The sequence below is a fragment of the Monodon monoceros genome, unplaced genomic scaffold (genome assembly GCF_005190385.1).
Source record: "Monodon monoceros isolate NGI ecotype Baffin Bay Population unplaced genomic scaffold, NGI_Narwhal_1 Super_Scaffold_12, whole genome shotgun sequence".
In the NCBI taxonomy this organism is placed as follows: domain Eukaryota; kingdom Metazoa; phylum Chordata; class Mammalia; order Artiodactyla; family Monodontidae; genus Monodon; species Monodon monoceros.
In genome coordinates this window covers 116,677,279-116,699,060 of record NW_021703768.1, presented here as the reverse complement: position 1 = coordinate 116,699,060, position 21,782 = coordinate 116,677,279, and the positions used below count along the sequence as shown (strand labels likewise).

At 37.4% G+C, this 21,782-nt stretch overlaps 1 protein-coding gene across 1 annotated transcript in view; it reads right to left on the bottom strand.

Annotated features, from left to right (window-relative positions):
• Positions 1-439: 439 nt before the first annotated feature.
• UBE2D2 (ubiquitin conjugating enzyme E2 D2) overlaps positions 440-21,782 on the bottom strand; it is a 59,098-nt gene continuing 37,755 nt past the window's right edge. Inside the window, exons 2-7 of the mRNA XM_029215657.1 lie at positions 17,280-17,343; positions 11,052-11,083; positions 10,895-10,972; positions 10,705-10,810; positions 3,770-3,863; positions 440-2,115 (exon numbers count right to left, since the gene is read on the bottom strand). Coding sequence (XP_029071490.1) covers positions 2,070-2,115; positions 3,770-3,863; positions 10,705-10,810; positions 10,895-10,972; positions 11,052-11,083; positions 17,280-17,343 — 420 coding nt within the window. The 3' untranslated portion in view covers positions 440-2,069. The remainder of the gene's footprint in view (positions 2,116-3,769; positions 3,864-10,704; positions 10,811-10,894; positions 10,973-11,051; positions 11,084-17,279; positions 17,344-21,782) is intronic.

Here is a 21,782-nt window from a genome sequence, read left to right as displayed (position 1 = left end):
GTTCCAAACTCAAATGAGCAAGACCAAACTGCATTCAAAAGCCAAATGTTTCATGAACACCAGGATGACTTTTACTTAAAAGTACTCTTGTGAAAATATCTACATTATGACCTAATAAATGGTAATAAGCTGGCTGCTGTTTAAGATGACAAAGAATGGGGCTTTCAGGATCTGTGCAACTAACCCATGGTCAACAGTCAAAAACTGAATTCCCACTTACCCATGATACTGAGAACGAGGGTAATTTTAGGTTAGAGCTCAATTCTAACTCCTTTACCCACAACTATTAATAGTCAAACTTCTTTGCAAGGTCAAGGATGCTAGAAATGCTAATAATAAGTAGCCAGCAGCTAAAATGAAGCACTTTAAAGGTTTCAGGTATCACACCTTAGTTCTGAGATGGAATAGTGACACTGAGAGATAAGACAAGTTAAACAAGTTTAAAACCAAAAGCAGTGGACATTTATTCCTCAATTTTTGTGCAAGAGTGTAAAGATGCATTTGAAAGAACCTGACGGCTAGAGAGCATCAGCCATTGCTTTCAGGCTGGCCTGGTTTACAGTTAGATTAGGAGAAGTAGGGGGAAAAAAAGTAACTTGCCTAGTTCACAGGAACGATGTTTCTGGCAAACACAGCTGTTTACAAGTTTCAAACTACATTTTACTAGCGTCAAGGGAAGACCAAAAAGCCACATACAGTACAATTTAAAATTGGATGAACATCCTGCAATGTTAGTGCAAAGTAATTATGTAGACTCTCCAATACAAGATTGTGCTCATGTTTCCCAGGTTTGGTCAATGTTGTTTTTACAATCACAATCACAGAAGCTGAACTTACCAAATAGCAATGCCTTTGTTTTATGTCCTATGTACCAAAGGAATGTCACAAGGTTTCAGTGAAATGCAGCTTAGTTTCAATAATAAAGCAAATTTCTTATTTAGTTTAACAGTCATGTTCCTGGAATACTGCACATATAAATTTCATGAAAATTCTTTTAAGCTTATGCGTTTATCTTGTTCAGTAAAATTACTTTCAAGATATCCTTTTTACTATGTAAAATGAATTGTTTCATGATTTTGAAATGCAACCAGTATAAATGAAAACATTTTAGGGGTGGGAAAAAATCCACCACTAATCTCAGCTAGACAAAATTCTTAAAATCAAAAAGCCTATTCACACAAAATTATATGTAATGACTGTAGTAATCAGTTTATTACACAGATTAATCATTCTTGAACGTACAGGCTCCAGAGGAGCAATTGGGTCTTTAAATATACACAAGTATTTCCATCGAATGAATTTTCACCCTTACATCCAGATAGACCTAAGCAGTTAAAAACATAAGAAAAATAAGAGCTATTAGCTATGTATTAACTGAGAAACCACATACAAACCAAAGAATATGGAAGAGAGAAAGAGGGGCTGAAGGACGAAGGTTGAAGGGTGGGGAGATGTAAAAGAGTTGGAAACAAAGCCCATCACACTTTACTTACTAATAGCTCCAATCCATTTAAATGTTGACCAGTTAAACTTAGACCTTAAAATACAGGATGTAGGTAGAGTTTAATCTGATTGGTCATAACTTTCACCTAAGACGTTAAGTCCTTCGGAATAAAACGAATACAGAAACAGCTTCATGTTCTTCGCCTTGCTTTTCATAACTGTTTTGAGTTTAATGGGATTTCACTTAAAAAACAATCTCCTACAGGTCAGTGGAGCTTTTCTTCCCCATCCAAGCACACACCATACCCACCACCCCTCACTCTGCCGTTATCCAAATTTAAGTCAATAAGGAAAGCTTTTAGTCTCACACCTAGGTTATGCCTGGAGAACTGGCTTGTCACACACACACTTCTCTGCTAGGAGGCAATGTTGGTACAGAAGTACAGTATTTCTAGTTTGTTGTTCCAAGTATGTACAACACGCAGCACTGCTGTATCAGGTAAACATGTGCACAGGGGAAGATGAGGCGTGGGCTCATAGAAAGCAGTCAAATGGAAATCAAAAGGACTTTCTCTTTCAGAGTTCCCCTATCTTTATTTGTAGAGGTTATCCAATAATTTCTTTAATTACATCGCATACTTCTGAGTCCATTCCCGAGCTATTCTGTTGTACCTGTACACACAAAGAGAAGCTTAGCTTAACACAGGTGAGGAGTCAGTTAGAAAGCAAAAGAGTTCATTCATTATCGAATGCAGTAACTTGAAGGGAATAACTTATAGTATATTCAAGCTAAGCCATCTTCCTACTCCAAATTTCTAATAAGCATTTATTCAATGATAGTGGGAAATATCCTATAAATGCTACTAATACAGGATTCTAATTAAATTTTAGCACTTGCTGGCATACCCTCAGTCTATACTTGATCGACGTATTTCTAACAGACAATCTTCAACCCTTGTTTGACTTATTTGGAGTTCTTGGAACAATATAATTCTATATTATATGGTTCTTGAAATCATATAATAATGATTAAATTGACATAACACTTTCCCCTGCATCAATAAAACAACCAGTTCTGGCAGGACTTATTTTAACAATTTGGTTGCTAAAATGAATGGGTTTATTGCTCCAGAAGAACATTCTAGTAGTAAAATAAGCAGGGCAAAAGGATCTTTAATTCTTAGATCAAAAAAGTTCTGCTGACCATTACCGCCACAATGACTTGGGAAAAATGCCCATAATTCTAAATATGGGACAAAATGGTTCTCTAATCAAAAAATGTATTTATGGGCTTCCCTGGTGGCGCAGTGGTTGAGAGTCCGCCTGCCGATGCAGGGGACACAGGTTCGTGCCCTGGTCCGGGAAGATCCCACATGCCACGGAGCGGCTGGGCCCGTGAGCCATGGCTGCTGAGCCTGCGCGTCTGGAGCCTGTGCTCCGCAACGGGAGAGGCCACAACAGTGAGAGGCCCGCGTACCGAAAAAAAAAAAAAAAAAGTATTTCTAAGTAAATTCACAAATAGAAAAATGCATGATCTAATTTTATTCTGAATGCAGCCAAGAATACATAGTTATAGATACTATTCAGACCTAAATACAGAAAAAAACTAAACTAAGAACCAATTGCTGTTAGAATTCCCCATTCTCAATGCAGCTCCATTTTAAAATATCCTATTTATATGCCTCTCTAACCAATAATTCAATTAATTGTTTAATCTTTTATATTTTAACTTTAGAAAATTATCCACTACCTCCCAACTATTTCCTTCACACTCTAATTGAATAATACACAAAACAAACAAACAAAAATTTCAATACTCTCAGTTATTATCTCTTGTGATATCCTGACCACTCTTCAATAATTCACAATACAATTCTAAAATATGTAAATTCTACAAGTTTTGTTTTAAAGGAAACTTGGGGCTAATAACATTTATTAATAATCAATGTCTTGTAACATTTATTCACTTTCTTTTTTACACTATTCCAAATGGTAGAAAATCAATTCTCTTTCCCATTAATTTATAAATACCTACCTAAGACAAATGGGCTCTTGATGCAAAATCTTTACACGTCAAAAGCCAAGCAGAAGACCTAAAGCTGTTGGAAAATATACTATAGAAAAGTTTTTCTAGGCAGTAGGAGTCATGAAACAATCAGATATAAAATCATTTACTTATAATGATACTCGATGCAAATACTCCTCTTTCCTGTCCCCAGGTGAGTATATTAGGACTTCATTTTAAGTATCTGACAGATACTCAGCCCTTAGACAAAAACATCTCCACCCTACCACAGATACTCTGCTGTCTGGAGACCATACTTACTTTTCTCTATCTGTTTTGTAGATCCGAGCAATCTCAGGCACTAAAGGATCATCTGGATTGGGATCACACAACAGAGAACAGATGGACAAAAGTACTAGAATGAAAAAAACATACAAATTAGTAGAGGAACAAAAGCAAAAAGGTTCAAAGAAACATGAGATGCCAACACAAGAGAAAATTCTAAGACCCTATTTATATTGTAGTGCCTAACAGCTTTGTAAGCTCTACCTAAGTTTACAGTAACAGTAATCAACAAAGATTCTAAGATATCTCTATGCTTGAACCCCTGAGGAAGCTGGCCCAGGCTGGTGAAGTGTCTTGCCTCATGTCCCTGGTTAGTGAGTAAAATTAGAGTGGAATTAGAATCCAGGTCTTCCAAATCCTAGACCAATAACACTTTTCCCAGCTTATGAAGTTCAATTTTTAGAAGCCCATGTTCAGGGATAAATGGCTTTCAAAATTCCAAAGACAACCACACTACTGAATGCTCTTAGTAAAAAATGACAACTATGAAATCCAACAATCACTGCTTTCTCCATGGCAGGTACTATATATTCAGATGCAATGGATTTGTTTCATTTTTAATTGAAAACGATTTAGTCTAAGAACATAAAGGCCAGTACTTGCTCCCAAATGGGGCTGGCCACACTTATTATAGAGGATACAACATATCTCAAACTAAAGTCTCAAATTATTTTCAGTAATGATTTAGAATCTCATCTAAGCCATTTCCTCAGTGACAACCTGGAATGTAGCAGACAGATCTCAACAGTACAATTTCCTCTGTTCAAATTCATTAACTTATGTATTCCTTATTGAAAGCAAAGAGGAGGCTAAGGCCACTAATTACATTAAATCCAGTGGTCTCTGACATACTGAAATAAATTCCAATCCTTCTATTCTGATGTTACCAGAACTCAGCTACCTTATTTCTCTCTAATGTTCTGTAGCAAGAGACAATGATTCAGAGCCCACATTACTCCCCAAACATCAAATTCATCAGGAAAAGGAATATTCCTTTTCCTATCAAATCTATTCTACGGAGATGAGGGGCTTCTGAGAGATGAGAAAGTTTACACGCCCTTTATCATTCAGTTGTTAACAAAAAAAGCTATTTCCTTGCCTTAAGAGTATATGGAAAACAAAAAACATCAGGCAAGCTGTTTTCTGACTCTTCATTCTTGTTGCCCACAAATGGCAGATGGCATTCCCAAAATATCTTCTCTTCCCATTGTCAGGTGTATCACCTGATGCCCTCTTCAAGTACAGAACATTCTAACAGCAATTAGGAAAGATTTCATGTATTTCCTGGAAATGACAACAAGGAGTTATAGATCTTTGAATGTTCATGAAATTACTGACTATAGAAGAAGAAACTTATCTGGCCTATCAAGCTGGCAAGAATACAACTGATTCTTCACCTAAAATTAGACATACGACCATTAGTATTTGTTAAGTTCCCTTTATTTACTCTTCCAAGTATTTCAATAAGGCAACTTTAAAAAGACAAATTTTTTAAAAAATTGAAGTATAGTTGATTTACAATGTTGTGTTAGTTTCAGGTATACAGCAAAGTGATTCAGTTATACATATACATATACATATATACTCTTTTTCAGATTCTTGTTGTGCATTATAGGTTATTACAAGATACTGAATATAGTTTCCTGTGCTATACAGTAGGTCCTTGTTTATCTATTTTATATATAGTAGTGTGTAACTATTAGTTCCAAACTCCTAATTTATCCCTCCCCGCTCCATTTCCCCTTTGTCAACCATAAATTTGTCTTCTATGTCTGTGAGTCTGTTGCTGTTTTGTAAATAAGTTCATTTGTATAGTTTTAAAAAGATAAGTTTTAAGTAAATAACTTTTCTCTCTTTCTTTCCAGGAAAGGAAGGTAGGATGCGGGTTATCTGGACCTGGTAAAACAGTTCTTAGTACACTACTTAGATCCTTGAATTTGTAGAAAATTGATTTGGCTTATAATATACTATACCTTCTTTCTCTATAAAGAGAATAACTTCTATTTCTACAGCTTGTAGAGACTCTTCACTGAAGTAACTAAATTTTCACCAACATATATATATTCCTCATCAGTACATACCCCTTTTCATTAGTGCCATAACCCACAGTAACTTCCAATTCTAAAAACATATAATCAAGTGGCTTTATGATGCACTTAATCTGCTTCCTTTAAGTTTTCTGTATATTTAGGTCCCTTACCTATATACTCAAAGCGGAGGGCATTTCGGGTCAAGATTACTGCCCTCAAAAACAGACTATGGGGACTTCCCTGGTGGTACAGTGGTTAAGAACCTGCCTGCCAATGCAGGGGACAAGGGTTTGAGCCCTGGTCTGGGAAGATCCCACATGCCGTGGAGCAACTAAGCCCGTGCACCACAACTACTGAGCCCGCGTGCCACAACTACTGAAGCCCGCGTGCCTAGAGCTCATGCTCAGAAACAAGAGAAGCCACCTCAATGAGAAGCCCACACACTGCAATGAAGAGTAGCCCCCACTCGCCGCAACTAGAGAAATGCCCGTGTGCAGCACCGAAGACCCAACGCAGCCAAAAATTAATTAACTAATTAAAAAAAAGAAAAAACGGACTATGTTAAAGGGATAATTATATCACATACAGGATTCAGGCCTTCTTTAAAACACTAAACCTAGGTATGTTGATATAACCAAATTCAACAAAATGGCACTGCAGGTATTTTAAAAGATAGCTATCTAGACAGAACATATCAAGTCAAATAAACTAACAGCCCTTATGATTTAGAACAACTGAAAAAATCAACACCAGGCACAGAAGGGAAAGGGAAAAAAAAAAGCTATGGTAACAATTTCAGGTATCTAGACCCCCTCGCCCCCCCAGACACACAGACACACACACAGACACACACAGACACACACAGACACACACACACAGACACACACACAGACACACACACAGACACACACACACACACAGAGTCCCACCTCTCTTGGCCCCATTTATATCTAGATTTCTATCTCTACAGCTACTTGGTAAAAGAAGAGCAACCAGGCCAGGAAATCACAAGAACAATAGGCATATGAACACTTTCACAAGCAGCCCTTGAATTACAAGGAGGCCTTCAAAAAGAAAAGGGGTCACTTATCTGGAAAACTATTTTAGTCACAATTTTGAAAAATATGGTCCTCTGATTTTTTGTTTGTATTTTTGCCTGGGACCCCAGAAATCTTCATTTAATGCCCCAGAGTTTTTGTTTCCTTCAAAAAATTAACTTTTAAGAATATGCAAGTCTTACCGTAATTACAACATGACAAATATCCAATAATTTTTTAAATTAATTATTTATTTTTGGCTGCACTAGGTCTTTGCTGCTGCGTGTGAGCTTTCTCTAGTTGCAGCGAGCGGGGGCCATGCTTCGTTGCAGTGTGTGGGCTTCTCACTGTGGTGGCTTCTCTTGTTGTGGAGCACGGGCTCTAGGCTGCGGGCTCAGTGGTTGTGGCATACAGGCTTAGCTGCTCCGCAGTATGTGGGATCTTCCCAGACCAGGGCTCGAACCGATGTCCCCTGCATTGGCAGGCAGTTTCTTAACCACCGTGCCACCAGGGAAGTTCCTATCCAGTACTTTTTTTTTTTTCTTTTTTTGGGCTGCGTTGGGTCTTCGTTGCTGCATGTAGGCCTTCTCTAGTTGCGGCGAGTGGGGGGCTACTCTTTTTTTTTGGGGGGGGCTACTCTTCATTGTGGCAGGCTTCTCATTGAAGTGGCTTCTCTTGTGGTGGAGCACAGGTTCTAGGCGCATGGGCTTCAGTAGTTGCGGTGCATGGGCTCTAGAGTGCAGACTCAGTAGTTGTGGCGCACGGGCTTAGTTGCTCTGCGGCAAGTGGGATCTTCCCGGACCAGGTTTCGAAACCGTGTCCCCTACACTGGCAGGCAGATTCTTAACCATTGCACCACCAGGGAAGTCCCCTCCAAAACTTTTTACAATAGTGCCTTTATCCCAGTTATTTAGGTGCTTACAAGGTACGAGTCAACTATGGATTTTTTGCTTTTTAAAAAAAAAAAATTTATTTAGGCTGCATTGGGTCTTCATTGCAGTGTGCAGGCCTTCTCTAGTTGCGGTGAGCGGGGGCTACTCTTCATTGCAGTGTGCGGGCTTTTCATTGAGGTGGCTTCTCCTGTTGCGTAGCACAGGTTCTATGCACTTGGGCTTCAGTAGTTGAGGCACACGGGCTCAGTAGTTGTGGCCCCCAGGTTTAGTTGCTCCGCGGCATGTGGGATCTTCCCGGACCAGGGGTCAAACCTGTGTCCCTTGCATTGGCAGGCAGATTCTTAATCACTGTGCCACCAAGGAAGTCCCCTCCAATACTTTTTACAATAGTGCCTTTATCCCAGTTATTTGGGTGCTTACAAGGAACCAGTTAACTATGCATTTTTGCTTTTTTAATCTTCATAATAACAGTGAAATAGTTTTTATCATCCCTATTCTACCAATGAAAACTCTGTGGAATGCAGAAGCCAATCTGTCTCAAGTCTAATCCAATAAGAGGTGGAGCTGAGATCCTAATAAAGGCAGTTGCATCCAGAATCTATGTTCTTTAACATGAAACTATGTTGCCTCTTGTCTAAATGTATGCATTAAAGAAATGATAAAATTTAAGTAGACAGAAAAGAAAAATATTTTTATGTACCAAATTTCATCCCCAAATACCCAAACTATTTCTTTCTAGCTATTTAATATACTTTCTATACAACGCAAGTTACAGTGTGTAACACTTTATCTCTTTTCTGCTTTTTTCAAACATTGTATTTTCCTAATTCCCACAATATTTTTAAGGATCAATACTCTTTTGAATGCATCTTCCAGAACCAATATATTTTCTCCTCTACCGTTGAGTCTATATGTAATTTCTATTTTTCAGAAATAACACTGTTGCAAATGTACTTGCACAGAGAACTTTTTTTAACCGTTGGGCTTATTTTTTTAGTACAAATGAATGAACCTAGAATTACTGGGTCAAAGGGTATTAAATGATTAAATCTCTTATTTCTTAATACATACTGGCAGACTGGACTATACAAATCTATACTTCTATCTGTAGCATATATAAGCACTCATTTCAATGTAGTTCACCAACATTTATTTTTCTTTTGTAAATATCTTTGTTAATTAAAAAGGTGAAAAATGGGAACTTATTTTAATTTTTATTTCCTCTGTTCCTTTCTGTCCATTGGGATCTAGGTTTTTCCTTACTGATTTATATATGTTCTTCATAGCTGTTAAACATATTGGCCCATTATCATACTTGTAGCCTATTTCTAGTATCTGTACTTTGACAACATTTAATCCACTTGTGATTTCATTTGGGTATGATGTTGAGGGGTTGAACAATCTCACATCAACAAATAAGATAATATTCAGTTCAGGAATATAAAAAAATCCCCAACCTCCTCATATAACTAGGTCTTATTTTGAAGAACTATTAGAGGGGGACTTCCCTGATGGCGCAGTGGTTAAGACTGCGCACCCAACGCAGGGGGCCCGGGTTCGCTCCCTGGTCTAGGAACTAGATCCCACATGCATGCCACCAGTAAGAGTTCGAATACCACAACTAAGGACCCTGTGACTTCCCTGGTGGTGCAGTGGTTAAGAATCCGCCTGCCAATGCAGAGGACACGGGTTCGATCTCTGGTCCGGCAAGATCCCACATGCTGTGGAGCAACTAAGCTCGTGTGCCACAACTACTGAGCCTGCACTCTAGAGCACGCAAGCCACAACTACTGAGCCTGTGTGCCACAACTACTGAAGCCCGCGCACCTAAAGCCTGTGATCCACAACAAGAGAAGCCACCACAATGAGAGGCCCGTGCACCGCAACGAAGAGTAGCCCCTGCTCGCCACAACTAGAGAAAGCCCGCATGCAGCAACAAAGACCCAACGCAGCCAAATAAGTAAGTACATAAGTAAGAAAGTAAAGAAAGAAAGAAACAACTACTGGATCTTCCATCACTAAGTTGGTAACTAACTTTCTCTACACATTTTCACCCCCCCCCCACACACACAATGTACCAAAGATTAAGATGCTCAAATAAAAATTTATATTAAATTCATTATCTTAGAGGGTGATTCTGTTCCTGACAGAAACCTAAAGATAAGAGCTGGTAAAACCTTAAAGAATGTGAATATGAATTCACCTATACTTTGCTCTTCAAGAAACTACTGTCTATGCTTATAGTATACAAGCATTCCTCTACAATGGCTGTTTTTTTATTATTCTGGAACAATATCTATCCTTTCCATTCATGGATCTCAAGGTTGGAAGAGACATTGTCTGTCTTCTACTTTTACTATGCTCTAAAAAAACATTCATACCAAGTAGTCATATTCCAACCTATGCTTGAATAGCAAGAGCAATGGACAGAGAGCAGTCACGACACCAAGGAATACCTATGCTTGAAAATCCAGCTCTCTCCAGTGGGTCTAAAGGTCTTTTTAAGAATAAGGGGCGGGGGGGGGGGGCTTCCCTGGTAGCGCAGTGGTTGGGAGTCTGCCTGCCAATGCACGGGATGCGGGTTCACGCCCTGGTCTGGGAAGATCCCACATGCCGCGGAGCAACTGGGCCCGTGAGCCACAACTACTGAGCCCGCACGTCTGAAGCCTGTGCTCCACAACAAGAGAGGCCGTGATAGTGAGAGGCCCGCGCACCACGATGAAGAGTGGCCCCCGCTCGCCACAACTAGAGAAAGCCCTCGCACAGAAACAAAGACGCAACACAGCCATAAATAAATAAATAAATTACTTAAAAAGAAAAAAAAGAATAAGGGGGATTGCTACCTCCTCTTAAAAAAGGAATCCGAGCAATCTTTCCAAGAATAAGTAATCTTAAAAAGACAAAAAACACAGTAGGATTTTTATATTGATATCAAATACTCATTCTATTACCTTTTGAAATAGTTAGTGCTGGAGACCACTGTGACCGTAGAATATCAAGACAAATGCTGCCATTACTGTTAATATTTGGATGATAAATTCTTGTTGTAAATGCAACCTATCAAAAAAGGAAAATTTTTTGTAAACTGTTTCAACAGTATTGTCGAAAGTAGATACAAAACAATTGTCATATCCCAATTACCTTAGGTGGTTTGAAGGGGTAATCTGTTGGGAAATGAATTGTCAAGAAAAATACTCCACCCTGATAGGGACTGTCATTCTGTTGATAACAAGAAAAGTTGGATTAAAATGAGTAAATTACATAAACTATTTATTCTGAAATTAATCTGAATACTTACTGGCCCCATTATTGTAGCTTGCCAATGGAACACTGAAAAAGAACAACAAAAAATCACCATGAAGCAATATCCACAGTATGCCTACACCATAATAACATATCATTCCCCATGTAATCTCAGTTCATTTATTAGCAATATGATGAGTCCTGAGCAGGATGAGGAATCTAAATTAAGTTGGAGTCTGAACAGAGAAAACAAAAATGACTAGCATGGTATAGAACACTGATAAGGTGCTCAACAAAGAAGTATTTGGGCTAAAACATCTTGAAAATTCATGTCAGGGAGACAAAATTCTTGACAAGGTCCAAAATTTCACTTTTAAACAGGCATTTCCTTACCTCAAAGGGTGAAAAAGAACCACAAGATTCAATTCTTTCATGTGTTATATCATTTCCCCAACACAAATATATATAATATACTCCTTTTATAATACTGGCATAGAGCAGAACAGTAAACTTAAAGTAGACAATACTCAAATTAGGAAATGCTGGCTTTTTTCCAGTGAGAAAAAAATTTCCAGGAGTTCTCACCTGTAGGTGTTTAGAATTGCTGGTACCTCAGTAAATAAAGAAAACATCAGCTGAAAGCCCCAAGCTTGATTACAAACTCGGGATAATCCCAATAAATTATATACTTGTTTAATAAGGAAATTTTCTCTTCAAACTGCAAAAAATGGTGCTTGTTCCATTTCCAAGGTAATGCCACTAAGGACAACACCAAGATCAAAAAGCCAGTTTTCACTTCTAAGCAAGCTACTTAGCATTTAACATTCACACTAGGATTTGAGCAAACTAAGGGAAGCTATCACTGGGATTATACATGAGCAAACCAAACCACCTAACCCTCGACACAAAGAGGAAATGTGAAGACTAAAAAACCGCACGAAAATCCACTGGGATATCAGGCCAAATCCTTAAATTCCTTCTGACCACCTGCATGAGAACTGACCCTATAGTTGGTCTGCCCCTCACTGGGGCCTGAATCTACAAAGAGCAGCCTGTTTATTAGGAATTAAAAATAAAGGATAGGTACTGCTGAGGCTCTCCTTTTTACGTTACCCATCATTAGTACTGAGAAAAATTCCTCATAACTTCTGCCAACCAATTTTTTATGGATTAAGCAGCTAAGGAGAAAGTCACTTTGAGTCACTAAGATTAGTCCCAGTATCTTTAACAAAGGTCCTATTAAAAGAGCCCTAAGGTCCTATTTAAAGAAACAAGTCTCATTCTGTTTTTAATCATAAATATACTTACAATTCGAGTAAACAAAACACACTGATAATTGGAGTAAACAATCCCAATGACAAAGCTGAAAACACTATTAAAAATGACCAAGCTACAGGTCAAGGGAATTGTTTTAAAGCAATCTTATTCTTCCATTTAATCCTTCTATATTTTTAAAATTTGTGGCTGTAAATGGGAAGATATATTTATACCTGCACTCTTGTTAAAGGTTGTAAGAATCAGATAAGGAATAAAAAGAGAGAACTAAAGCACTTAGATGATAAAATATACAAATATCGAGACATGCTAAAAAATTTAGTTAAAATTTTTTAAAACTATCGAAGTCCTAACTTTTTCTTCTGAGTCTTTTCAAGATCAATCTTTCTCTTGCTAAAAATACTGCCAGACTTAAGAAGGTATTGGAAAAATTTAAACCTGAACAAATTCTTGGCTGAAGGTAAAATATTTATTTTTGGTGATTTCCTATTCTTCCTCTACAGAAAACAAAGACCATTTTATGCTTTATGATTAAAATCGACTAAAAATTAGACAACATAGAAACCCAAAAGGCTTGGAGCAGAAATTCTGACAAGACAAGCTGGCAACTAGAACATTTACAATTACATAAAGGATACCCTTCCTAGAAGAAGATGTGAAAAGATCAATATTTTCAAGTAATAATGCAATCTCTTTCATATCTGGCACTCTGGAAAATTGAAAATATTCTAGTATATTTAAGCAAGAATCTTATATTACTGAGAACTCTTATAAGCAACATCAACAGGCTATTTCATATGTAATTCATATCCATTTAGTTAGTAAATCATGTTTGTTTAATATTCCCCAATAGAACTAAACTTATATAAACCATTAGTTCTAAATAAAAACCCATTAACGCTCAAATGCTAACCTTTATTAACTTATTTGTTTTCGTCTTTATAAATAAAGGGTCAAATACTGTCACCAGAAAAACGAGCAAAAGCACATACACAGGGCTGTCTTTAAGAGTGAGAGGGGAGAGGAATAAGGAAATTGCTAATGTAGCAACTGAGATCAACAATATTTATGTCTCTTGTTAAAATGATCTAGAATCTACAATACCAACAAAAGGCAGAGAAGAACAAAATAAAAACACATTAATTTGGGGCTTCCCTGGTGGCGCAGTGGATGGGAGTCCGCCTGCCGATGCGGGGTACACGGGTTCCCAACCTGGTCCGGGAAGATCCCATGAGCCGCGGAGCGGCTGGGCCCGGCTGGGCCCGTGAGCCATGGCTGCTGGGCCTGCGCGTCCAGAGCCTGTGCTCCGCAGCGGGAGGGGCCATGGCAGTGGGAGGCCCGCGTACCGCAAAAAAACAAAACAAAAAAACAAAAAACAACAACAAAAAAACACATTAATTTAATTAACAAAAGCATTTCAAGGCCTACCATTTAAATCTGAATTGAGTATTCTGCCACACTGGTTAAATATAAGAATACCTACTGGAATCAATGACTTACGTCTCCCTCTGGAGCACATTTGTTTCCATGTCTTGGCTATTGTAAACAGTGCTATGAACACTGGGGTGCATATTATCTTTTCCAAGTAGTTCTCTCCAGATAAATGCCCAGGAGTGGGATTGCTGGATCATATGGTAACTCTACTTTTAGTTTTTTAAGGAACCTCCATACTGTTCTCCATAATGGCTGCACCAATTACATTCCCACCAACAGTGTAGGAGGGTTCCCTTTTCTCTACACCTCCAGCGTTTACTGTTTGTAGATTTTTTGACAATGGCCATCCTGACTAGTGTGAGGTGATACTTCATTGTAGTTCTGATCTGCTTTTCTCTAATAACTAGCAATACTGAGCATCTTTTCATGTGTCTATTGGCCACCTGTATGTCTTCTTTGGAGAAATGTCTATTTAAGGTCTTCTGCCCATTATTTGATTGGGTTGTTTGTTCTTTATCAAAAAGCTTTTATTAAGCTGTATGAGCTGTTTGTATATTTTGAAATTAATTCCTTGTTGGTTGCATTGTTTGCAAATATTTTCTCCTATTCCACAGGTTGTCTTTTTTTGTTTACAGTTTCCTTTGCTGTGCAAAAGCTTTTAAGTTTAATTATGTCCTATTTGTTTATTTTTGTTTTTATTTCCATTACTCTAGGAGACGGAGCCAAAAAAATACTGCTGCAATTTATGTCAAAAAGTACTCTCCTTGTGTTTTCCTCTAGGAGTTTTAGAGTATCTGGTCTTACACTTAGGTGTTTATTTTGAGTTTATTTTTGTATATGGTGTGAGAAAATGTTCTGATTTCATTCTTTTACATGTAGCTGTCCAGTTTTCCCAGTACCACTTACTGAAGAGACTATCTTTTTCTCCATTGAATATTCTTGATTCTTTTGTTGTAGATTAATTGACCTTAAGTGCGTAGGTTTATTTCTGGGCTTTCTATCCTGTTCTACTGATATACATGCTTGTTTTTTGTTTTCCTGTTCCACTGATCTATATGCTTGTTTTCTGCTTTCCTGTTCCACTGATCTATATTCTTGTTTTCCGCACCATACCCTTTGATTACTGTAGCTTTGTAGTACATTCTGAAGTCAGGAAGCATGATTCCTCTAGCTCCAGTCTTCTTTCTCAAGATTGTTTTGGCTATTCGAGGTCTTCTGTGTTTCCATGCAAATTTTTAAATTTTTTGTTCTAGTTCTATGAAAAATGCCATTGGTAATTTGATAGGGATAGCACTGAATCTGTAGATTGCCTTGGGCAGTATGGTCATTTTAACAATATCTGTCTACGTCGTCTTCAATTTCTTTCACCAGCAACTTATAGTTTTCAGAGTATAGGTCTTTTCAGCATAATGTTTTTAATGCTCATCCATGTTGTAGTATATATCATTTCATTCTTGTTAATCGTCAAATAATATTCCATTGTATGGATACACCAAATTTTATTTACCCCTTCATCAGCTGGTGGGCATTTGGGTTGTTTTCACTTTTTGGCTATTTTAAATAAAGCTTCTATGAACAATCATGTATGAGTTTTTGTACAGATATATGTTTCATTTCTCTTGGACACATACCTAGGAATGAACTCACTGGGTTATATCATAACTCGATGTTTAACTTTTTGAGGAACTAACAGGCTGTCTTCCAAGCTGGCTATACCATTTTGCATTCTACCAGCAATGTATGAAGGTTCAAATTTCTCCACATCCTCATCAACATTTGTTATTATTTGACTTTTTGATTCTAGCCATCCTAGTGGGTGTAAAGTGACATCTCATTATGGTTCTGACATGCATTTCCCTGATGATTAATGATGCTGAACATCTTTCCATGTGTTTATTGGCCATTTGTATATCTTATTTGGAGAAACAGCTATTCAGATCCTCTGTTTATTTTAAAATTGGGTTATCTATCTTTATATTGCTGAGATATAGACTTTTAAAAAATATTTTGGATAAATATGCCTTATTAGATATATATGACCTACAAAATTTTTCTCCCATTCTGTGTGTCTTTTCACTTTCTTAATAGTATCATTTGTTGCACCTAAGTTTTAAATTTTGATGAAGTCTAATTTAACTTTTTCTCTTATTGCTTATGCTTTGGGGGAGTTTAACTCTCCAGGGTAACCATTTTTTCAATCTGACAAAGGAATGTAATAGTACTAACTATGGTAGAAGCAAAGGCAAATTACTTTAGCACACTACAGAACTTCAAAAATGAAATCTAATCCCTAGACTTCAAACGCTTTTAATTAAAAATCAGCCACTCTCAACTTTGAGGAATTTACCTGAAATAAAAACACTCTTTCAATTGAATGACCACACTGATGCAGATGGATTATATGATAACCGTGAAATGACAAAAGTAGAATCAGAAAACCTGAGAATGAGTCCACTTCCGGAAACTCCACAAGCCTCTCACCAGATTCTTCTCTAAAATAGTTTACAATTTCTATCCCAATGACCTAAAAGAATTGTGAGGCGTAAATGAGATAATGTGTGTTTAAGTACTTGTCCTGTCCTGTTTGGTATCAAATACTATAGTTACTCATACTGGACAGGTCTAAACATAACATAAATGGGATTTTTCATCACAAGTACTTAGTCTTATAATTTATAACATCTGTTTTATCTATAAAGCAGTCCTTGTACAAGGGCTTTGCTTTGGTTCTTAAGGATTTAGGAGACCAAAACAGCAATCTAAGAAAAACAAGGAAAAAATTAATTTACACACAAACTAATATAACCTCATTTATTTTTTGTCTTAATCTATATACTTCTCTTACACAAATGTTTCCAAGTATACTCCAAGTATATTCCATTTTTTCCCTATTTGCTAAATGTTGCATTTTTTGTGTGTGAATTAGTTTTGTGTTACAAGGCACAGCCTCTTCAAATATCCTCCATTTTAAAAAGGATAAAAGATGGTATAAGGGGAAAAAGCTGTGTTGAGACAAAGTGGAACAAAAACAAAATTATTATCCAACATGTACGATAAGTACAATAGATTATTTCAGACAGGATTAAGGAGATAAACTGGACATTAAAAATAAATTGTAGCTGTCTTCACGAGTATGAGTCAATAGAAAGACAGACACAGACCCACATACATACATACACATATACATATACACACACATACCCCCCCCATCATCTTTAGTATTATCTTACTGAAAGAACAGTAGCTTGCTGTAAGTAAAAGCTCGAATATTTTAACTCAAGTAAATACCCAGAAGGGACAAAGGACAGATAAGAAGGAGCCAGGACAACTACACAGACAATGTCTGGCAGAAGAGGTTCAAAATGTAATAAACAGTACAGAAGATGATGGGATACACATAAAACTGCACCTTTCATGGGCAAGTAAAGGTAAATACTGCCTCTTCTCTACTGCATAATTATCTCTTCACAAAAAATAACCTTAAGAGATGTATATTTATCAGTCCCAGAGTTCCCCAGAGGCAGATTTTTATGCTGTTTTATGTTTCACTCTATCATTCCTTTCACATACTTACTATCATCTCCAACGGGACCTGCTGAACACTGTGCTGGGGGGTCCCGCGCCAGGTCGTTCAATTCCTTAAGAAGGAGAGAAAAAAGAAATGTATTCAACATAAATATAACTTTTATCCATTAATAACATTGTCACTGTTACCAACATTCTCTGTCCCACCAGTAAAGCTCTTTTAGGAGCACTCCTTCAAAGTCAGAGAAGGGTAGATTAATGAAATCTTTGGGATTTCATTATTTGGGATTCTTGAATGCAAATATATGTTTATACAAGTAATCATTTTTGCTTTGTTCGGAGTTTAGTAGGTATTAAATATAAGGAAGGTAAACATGTATCGTACTAAAGAACCACAAAAACTGTTTTTAAGTAAAAACTTATTAGTTTTCAAAAAAGATCAACGGCTTTTTTTTAAAAAAGATTTAATTTTATTTTTTTGGCTGCAGTGGGTCTTCGTTGCTGTGCGTGGGCTTTCTCTGGTTGCAGCGAGTGGGGGCTACTCTTCATTGCAGTGCCTGGACTTCTCACTGTGGTGGCTTCTCTTGCGGCGGAGCATGGGCTCTAGGCATGCAGGCTTCAATAGTTGTGGCACGCAGTCTCTGGAGCGCAGGCTCAGTACTTGTGGCACACGGGCTTAGTTGCTCCACGGCATGTGGGATCTTCCCGGACCAGGGATGGAACCCGTATCCCCTGCACTGGCAGGCAGAGTCTTACCCACTGCGCCACCAGAGGAAGTCCCCATAGGCTGGTTTTTGTACCTCAAAGCCATTAGGTTATACTTGAGACAAACTCTTTAAGTCATCTTTAAGTCATAAATGTTCCAAATTACACGGAACCATCTGACAAGATACTGGTATTTTTTCAGCTCATATCTACTACCAAGGTTTCAAATGTAGTAGAAAAAACTTAAAAAAGGGTATATTACAGGGCTTCCCTGGTGGCGCAGTGGTTGAGAGTCCGCCTGCTGATGCAGCGGACACGGGTTCATGCCCCGGTCCAGGAAGATCCCACATGCCGCGCAGCGGCTAGGCCCGTGAGCCATGGCCGCTGAGCCCGCGCATCCGGAGCCTGTGCTCCGCAATGGGAGAGGCCACAACAGTGAGAGGCCCGCGTACTACAAAAAACAAACAAACAAAAAGGATATATTACAAAGCTGGCTGAACATAACCCATCATAAAGATTTGTAATCAGAGATGGAACTACTTGTAGTAATGCTCCACAACCAGATGCCAGCTTCTTAGCTACTTTAACGTAAGAACCCACAAAGCTGAGATTTGTTACTGGGTGGGGATGCCTGAAAAACCACAAAGCAGGAAATCATACTATATTCCCTTTCCCCTTGACTTGGTATTTGAGATAAAAACAAGCTCTGAGGGAGGACTAGTTTTAATTATATGTTAAAACCAGAACAGTAAAAACAGTAAAATCTATTAAAAGTAAAATAAAAACTATCTCAAATCTTATTAATGAGTTACATAAGTAAACTTTTTAACTTGCAACACATAGATATTTCTGTAAGTCCCTTCTTCTGAGTTAACTTATTCAACCAGCCATTTGGTTACATCAATTATCCTGTTTTATCCTATCTGTAAGCTCGGAGGACAAAGCATAAAGTATAGAAATAAAGTTCTGTTTTGTTTTTTAAAGGGCTGGGGTTGAGATAAAGATTTAACAATATTTACTTTCTTTCATATCTCAATTTGGTGATTTTGTATTCCTCTACAACAGAGATTCCTTGCCCATCTCAAGGAGGAAAACAAACAAAAAACAACCTACTGTACAGTTCCTATTCCCAAATGTTTGTAATAAAGGTCACTATAACTAAGAATGCTTGCTTGATTTGAAACAAAAAGTTAATCTACTTCTGACTAACATTTATCTAAGTGAATATAAGATTCATCAGATGGTGATCACTTTGTAATGTACAGAAATATCAAATCACTATGTTGTGCACCAGAAACTAACATAGTGTTGTGGGTCAACTATACTTCAAAAACAAACAAACTCATAGAAAAAGAGATCAGATTTGTTTATCAGAGGTATGGGGAGGTGGTGAATTAGTCAAAAGGTACAAATTTCCAGTTATAAGATAAATAAGTACTAGGTATGTAAATGTACATCATGATAAATTAACACTGCTGTATTTTTAAAAATATTTTATTTATATTTTTGGCTGCATCGGGTCTTAGTTGCAGCGCTCGGGCTCTTCGTTGTGGAGCGTGGGCTTCTCTCTAGTTGTGGCACGTGGGTTCCAGAACACGTGGGCTCAATAGTTGCGGCACACAGGCTTAGCTGTCCCTCGGCATGTGGGATCTTAGTTCCCCAACCAGGGATTGAACCAGCATCCCCTGCACTGGAAGACAGGTTCTTTACCACTGGACCACCAGGGAAGTCCCAACACTGCTGTATGTTATACATGAAAGTTGTTAAGAGAATAAATCGTAGGAGTTCTCATTACAAGGAAAAAAATTTTTTTCTTTACCTTTTATTTTGTATCTGTGAGATGATGGCCATTCACTAAACTTACCATGGTAATCATTTCATGATATATGTAAGTCAAATCATTATGCTGAACATCTTAAACTTAAATAGTATGTCAATAAAACTGAAAGGAAAAAAATTTGAGCCATTAAAAAAAATCCATCAGTCCACTTCATGAGCCAGTATGATATAATTAATTCAAAAAACCTTAACCCAAACTTAAGCTAATACACAATTAACATACTCATTCAACACTTCCTTGGTTCAAGGCACTCATATGGATGAATCTCAAAGGCATAATGTTAAGTGAAATCAGTCAGACATAAAAAGACTATATTCTGTATGATTCCACTGATATGCATTTTAAAAAAGGTAAATTTATAGTGACAGAAAGCAGACCAATAGTTTCAGGGGCTAGAGAGAGCTGGAGGGGATTGAACTGCAAAGGGACATGAGGAAAATTTGGGGGGTTATGGAAATATTCTATATCATGATTTTCATAGGGACCACAACACTGTGTATATATTTATTAAAACTCAAATTGTATACTTAAAATTGTTGAATTTTATTGCATATAATATATATCAAAGTTGTTTGCTAAAAAAGCATATATCCATTCATCTTTGTATATGCATAAAATATCTCTGAAGAATACATAAGAAACTAGTTCACAGTATTTGCCTTCAGAAGGAAAGTCTGTTTTGGGGGTGAGAATAGGAACTATATGTATTCCTTTTATACCTTTTAACAAGTGTATTTATTGCCTATTTGAAAAATAAATTACCAGGGGCTTCCCTGGTGGTGGCGCAGTGGTTAAGAATCCACCTTCCAATGCAGGGGACACGGGTTTGAGCCCTGGTCCGAGAAGATCCCACATGCTGCGGAGCAACTAAGCCTGTGTGCCACAACTACTGAAGACTGCGCGCCTGGAGTCTGTGCTCCGCCACAAGAGAAGGCACCGCAATGAGAAGCCCTCACACCGCAACAAAGAGTAGCCCCCGCTCGCCGCAACCAGAGAAAGCCCGCGCACAGCAACGGAAGAACCAATGCAGCCAAAAAATTAAATTAATTAAATAAATCTATATTAAAAAAAATAACTTACCAGTTCTGACTATAAATTTCGATTAAAATAAAATAGCTATTAAAAGCTGTGACCATCTCATTTCAAAATAGTGAAAAGCCAGTTGGACTGAATAGACACAGAAGCTACAAAATTTGATGTGCCTGCATTAAGATGAAAACTGAAGGGAGTTCCCTGGTGGCCTAGTGATTAGGATTCCAGGCTTTCACTGCCATGGCCCAAGGAACTGAGATCCTGCAAGCCGAGTGGCGTGGCCAAAAACAAAACAAAGATGAATCTTGAAATTAAATAAAGGCACTGATCTAGACAGATCATTTGGGCAGAAAAAAATACCCTAACACATCAGGCTATTTTTTAAACAGTTGGCTTTATCATATGCCTTTATACCTATACATTAATTTCCTTGACTTCTTATTCCAAAAGAAATAGTATTCAGATTTCTTGTATATCATATAGCAAATTACGCATTACTGGGATTGAGAGTAGGGCTAAGACAAAACCCAAAACCAAGGAATTTTCCTGTTTATTGAAAAACTTTTCTATAGAAAGAGCAATAGAGAAATAAAGTATATATAATTAAATTTAGAAAAAAGAGGGAGGAGGGAACTTTGACAGGATCCTCAATTTCTAGAAAGATTTTATAATCTTCCTTTGAAATCTAAAAAAAATTAAAATAAAGGTCCTGTTTTGGGAAAAAACTGGATATTACTAAATAGTTCTCAATTAAAATTTTTTTCTTTGACGGTATACACTCCCCTTGTTTATACGTATACAGCCGAATTGTTATTTTTAAAGATTAAGGGTTATAAACAATTTTGATTCTCTGCAACTTTCCCAAGTATTTATCTTAGTTCAAACAGCCCCAAAACCTTACACAAATTAATTTAATTATTTTCAAGTAAGGTTTAATTCACTACAAACTTTTTTTTTTTTCGGCTGTGCACCACG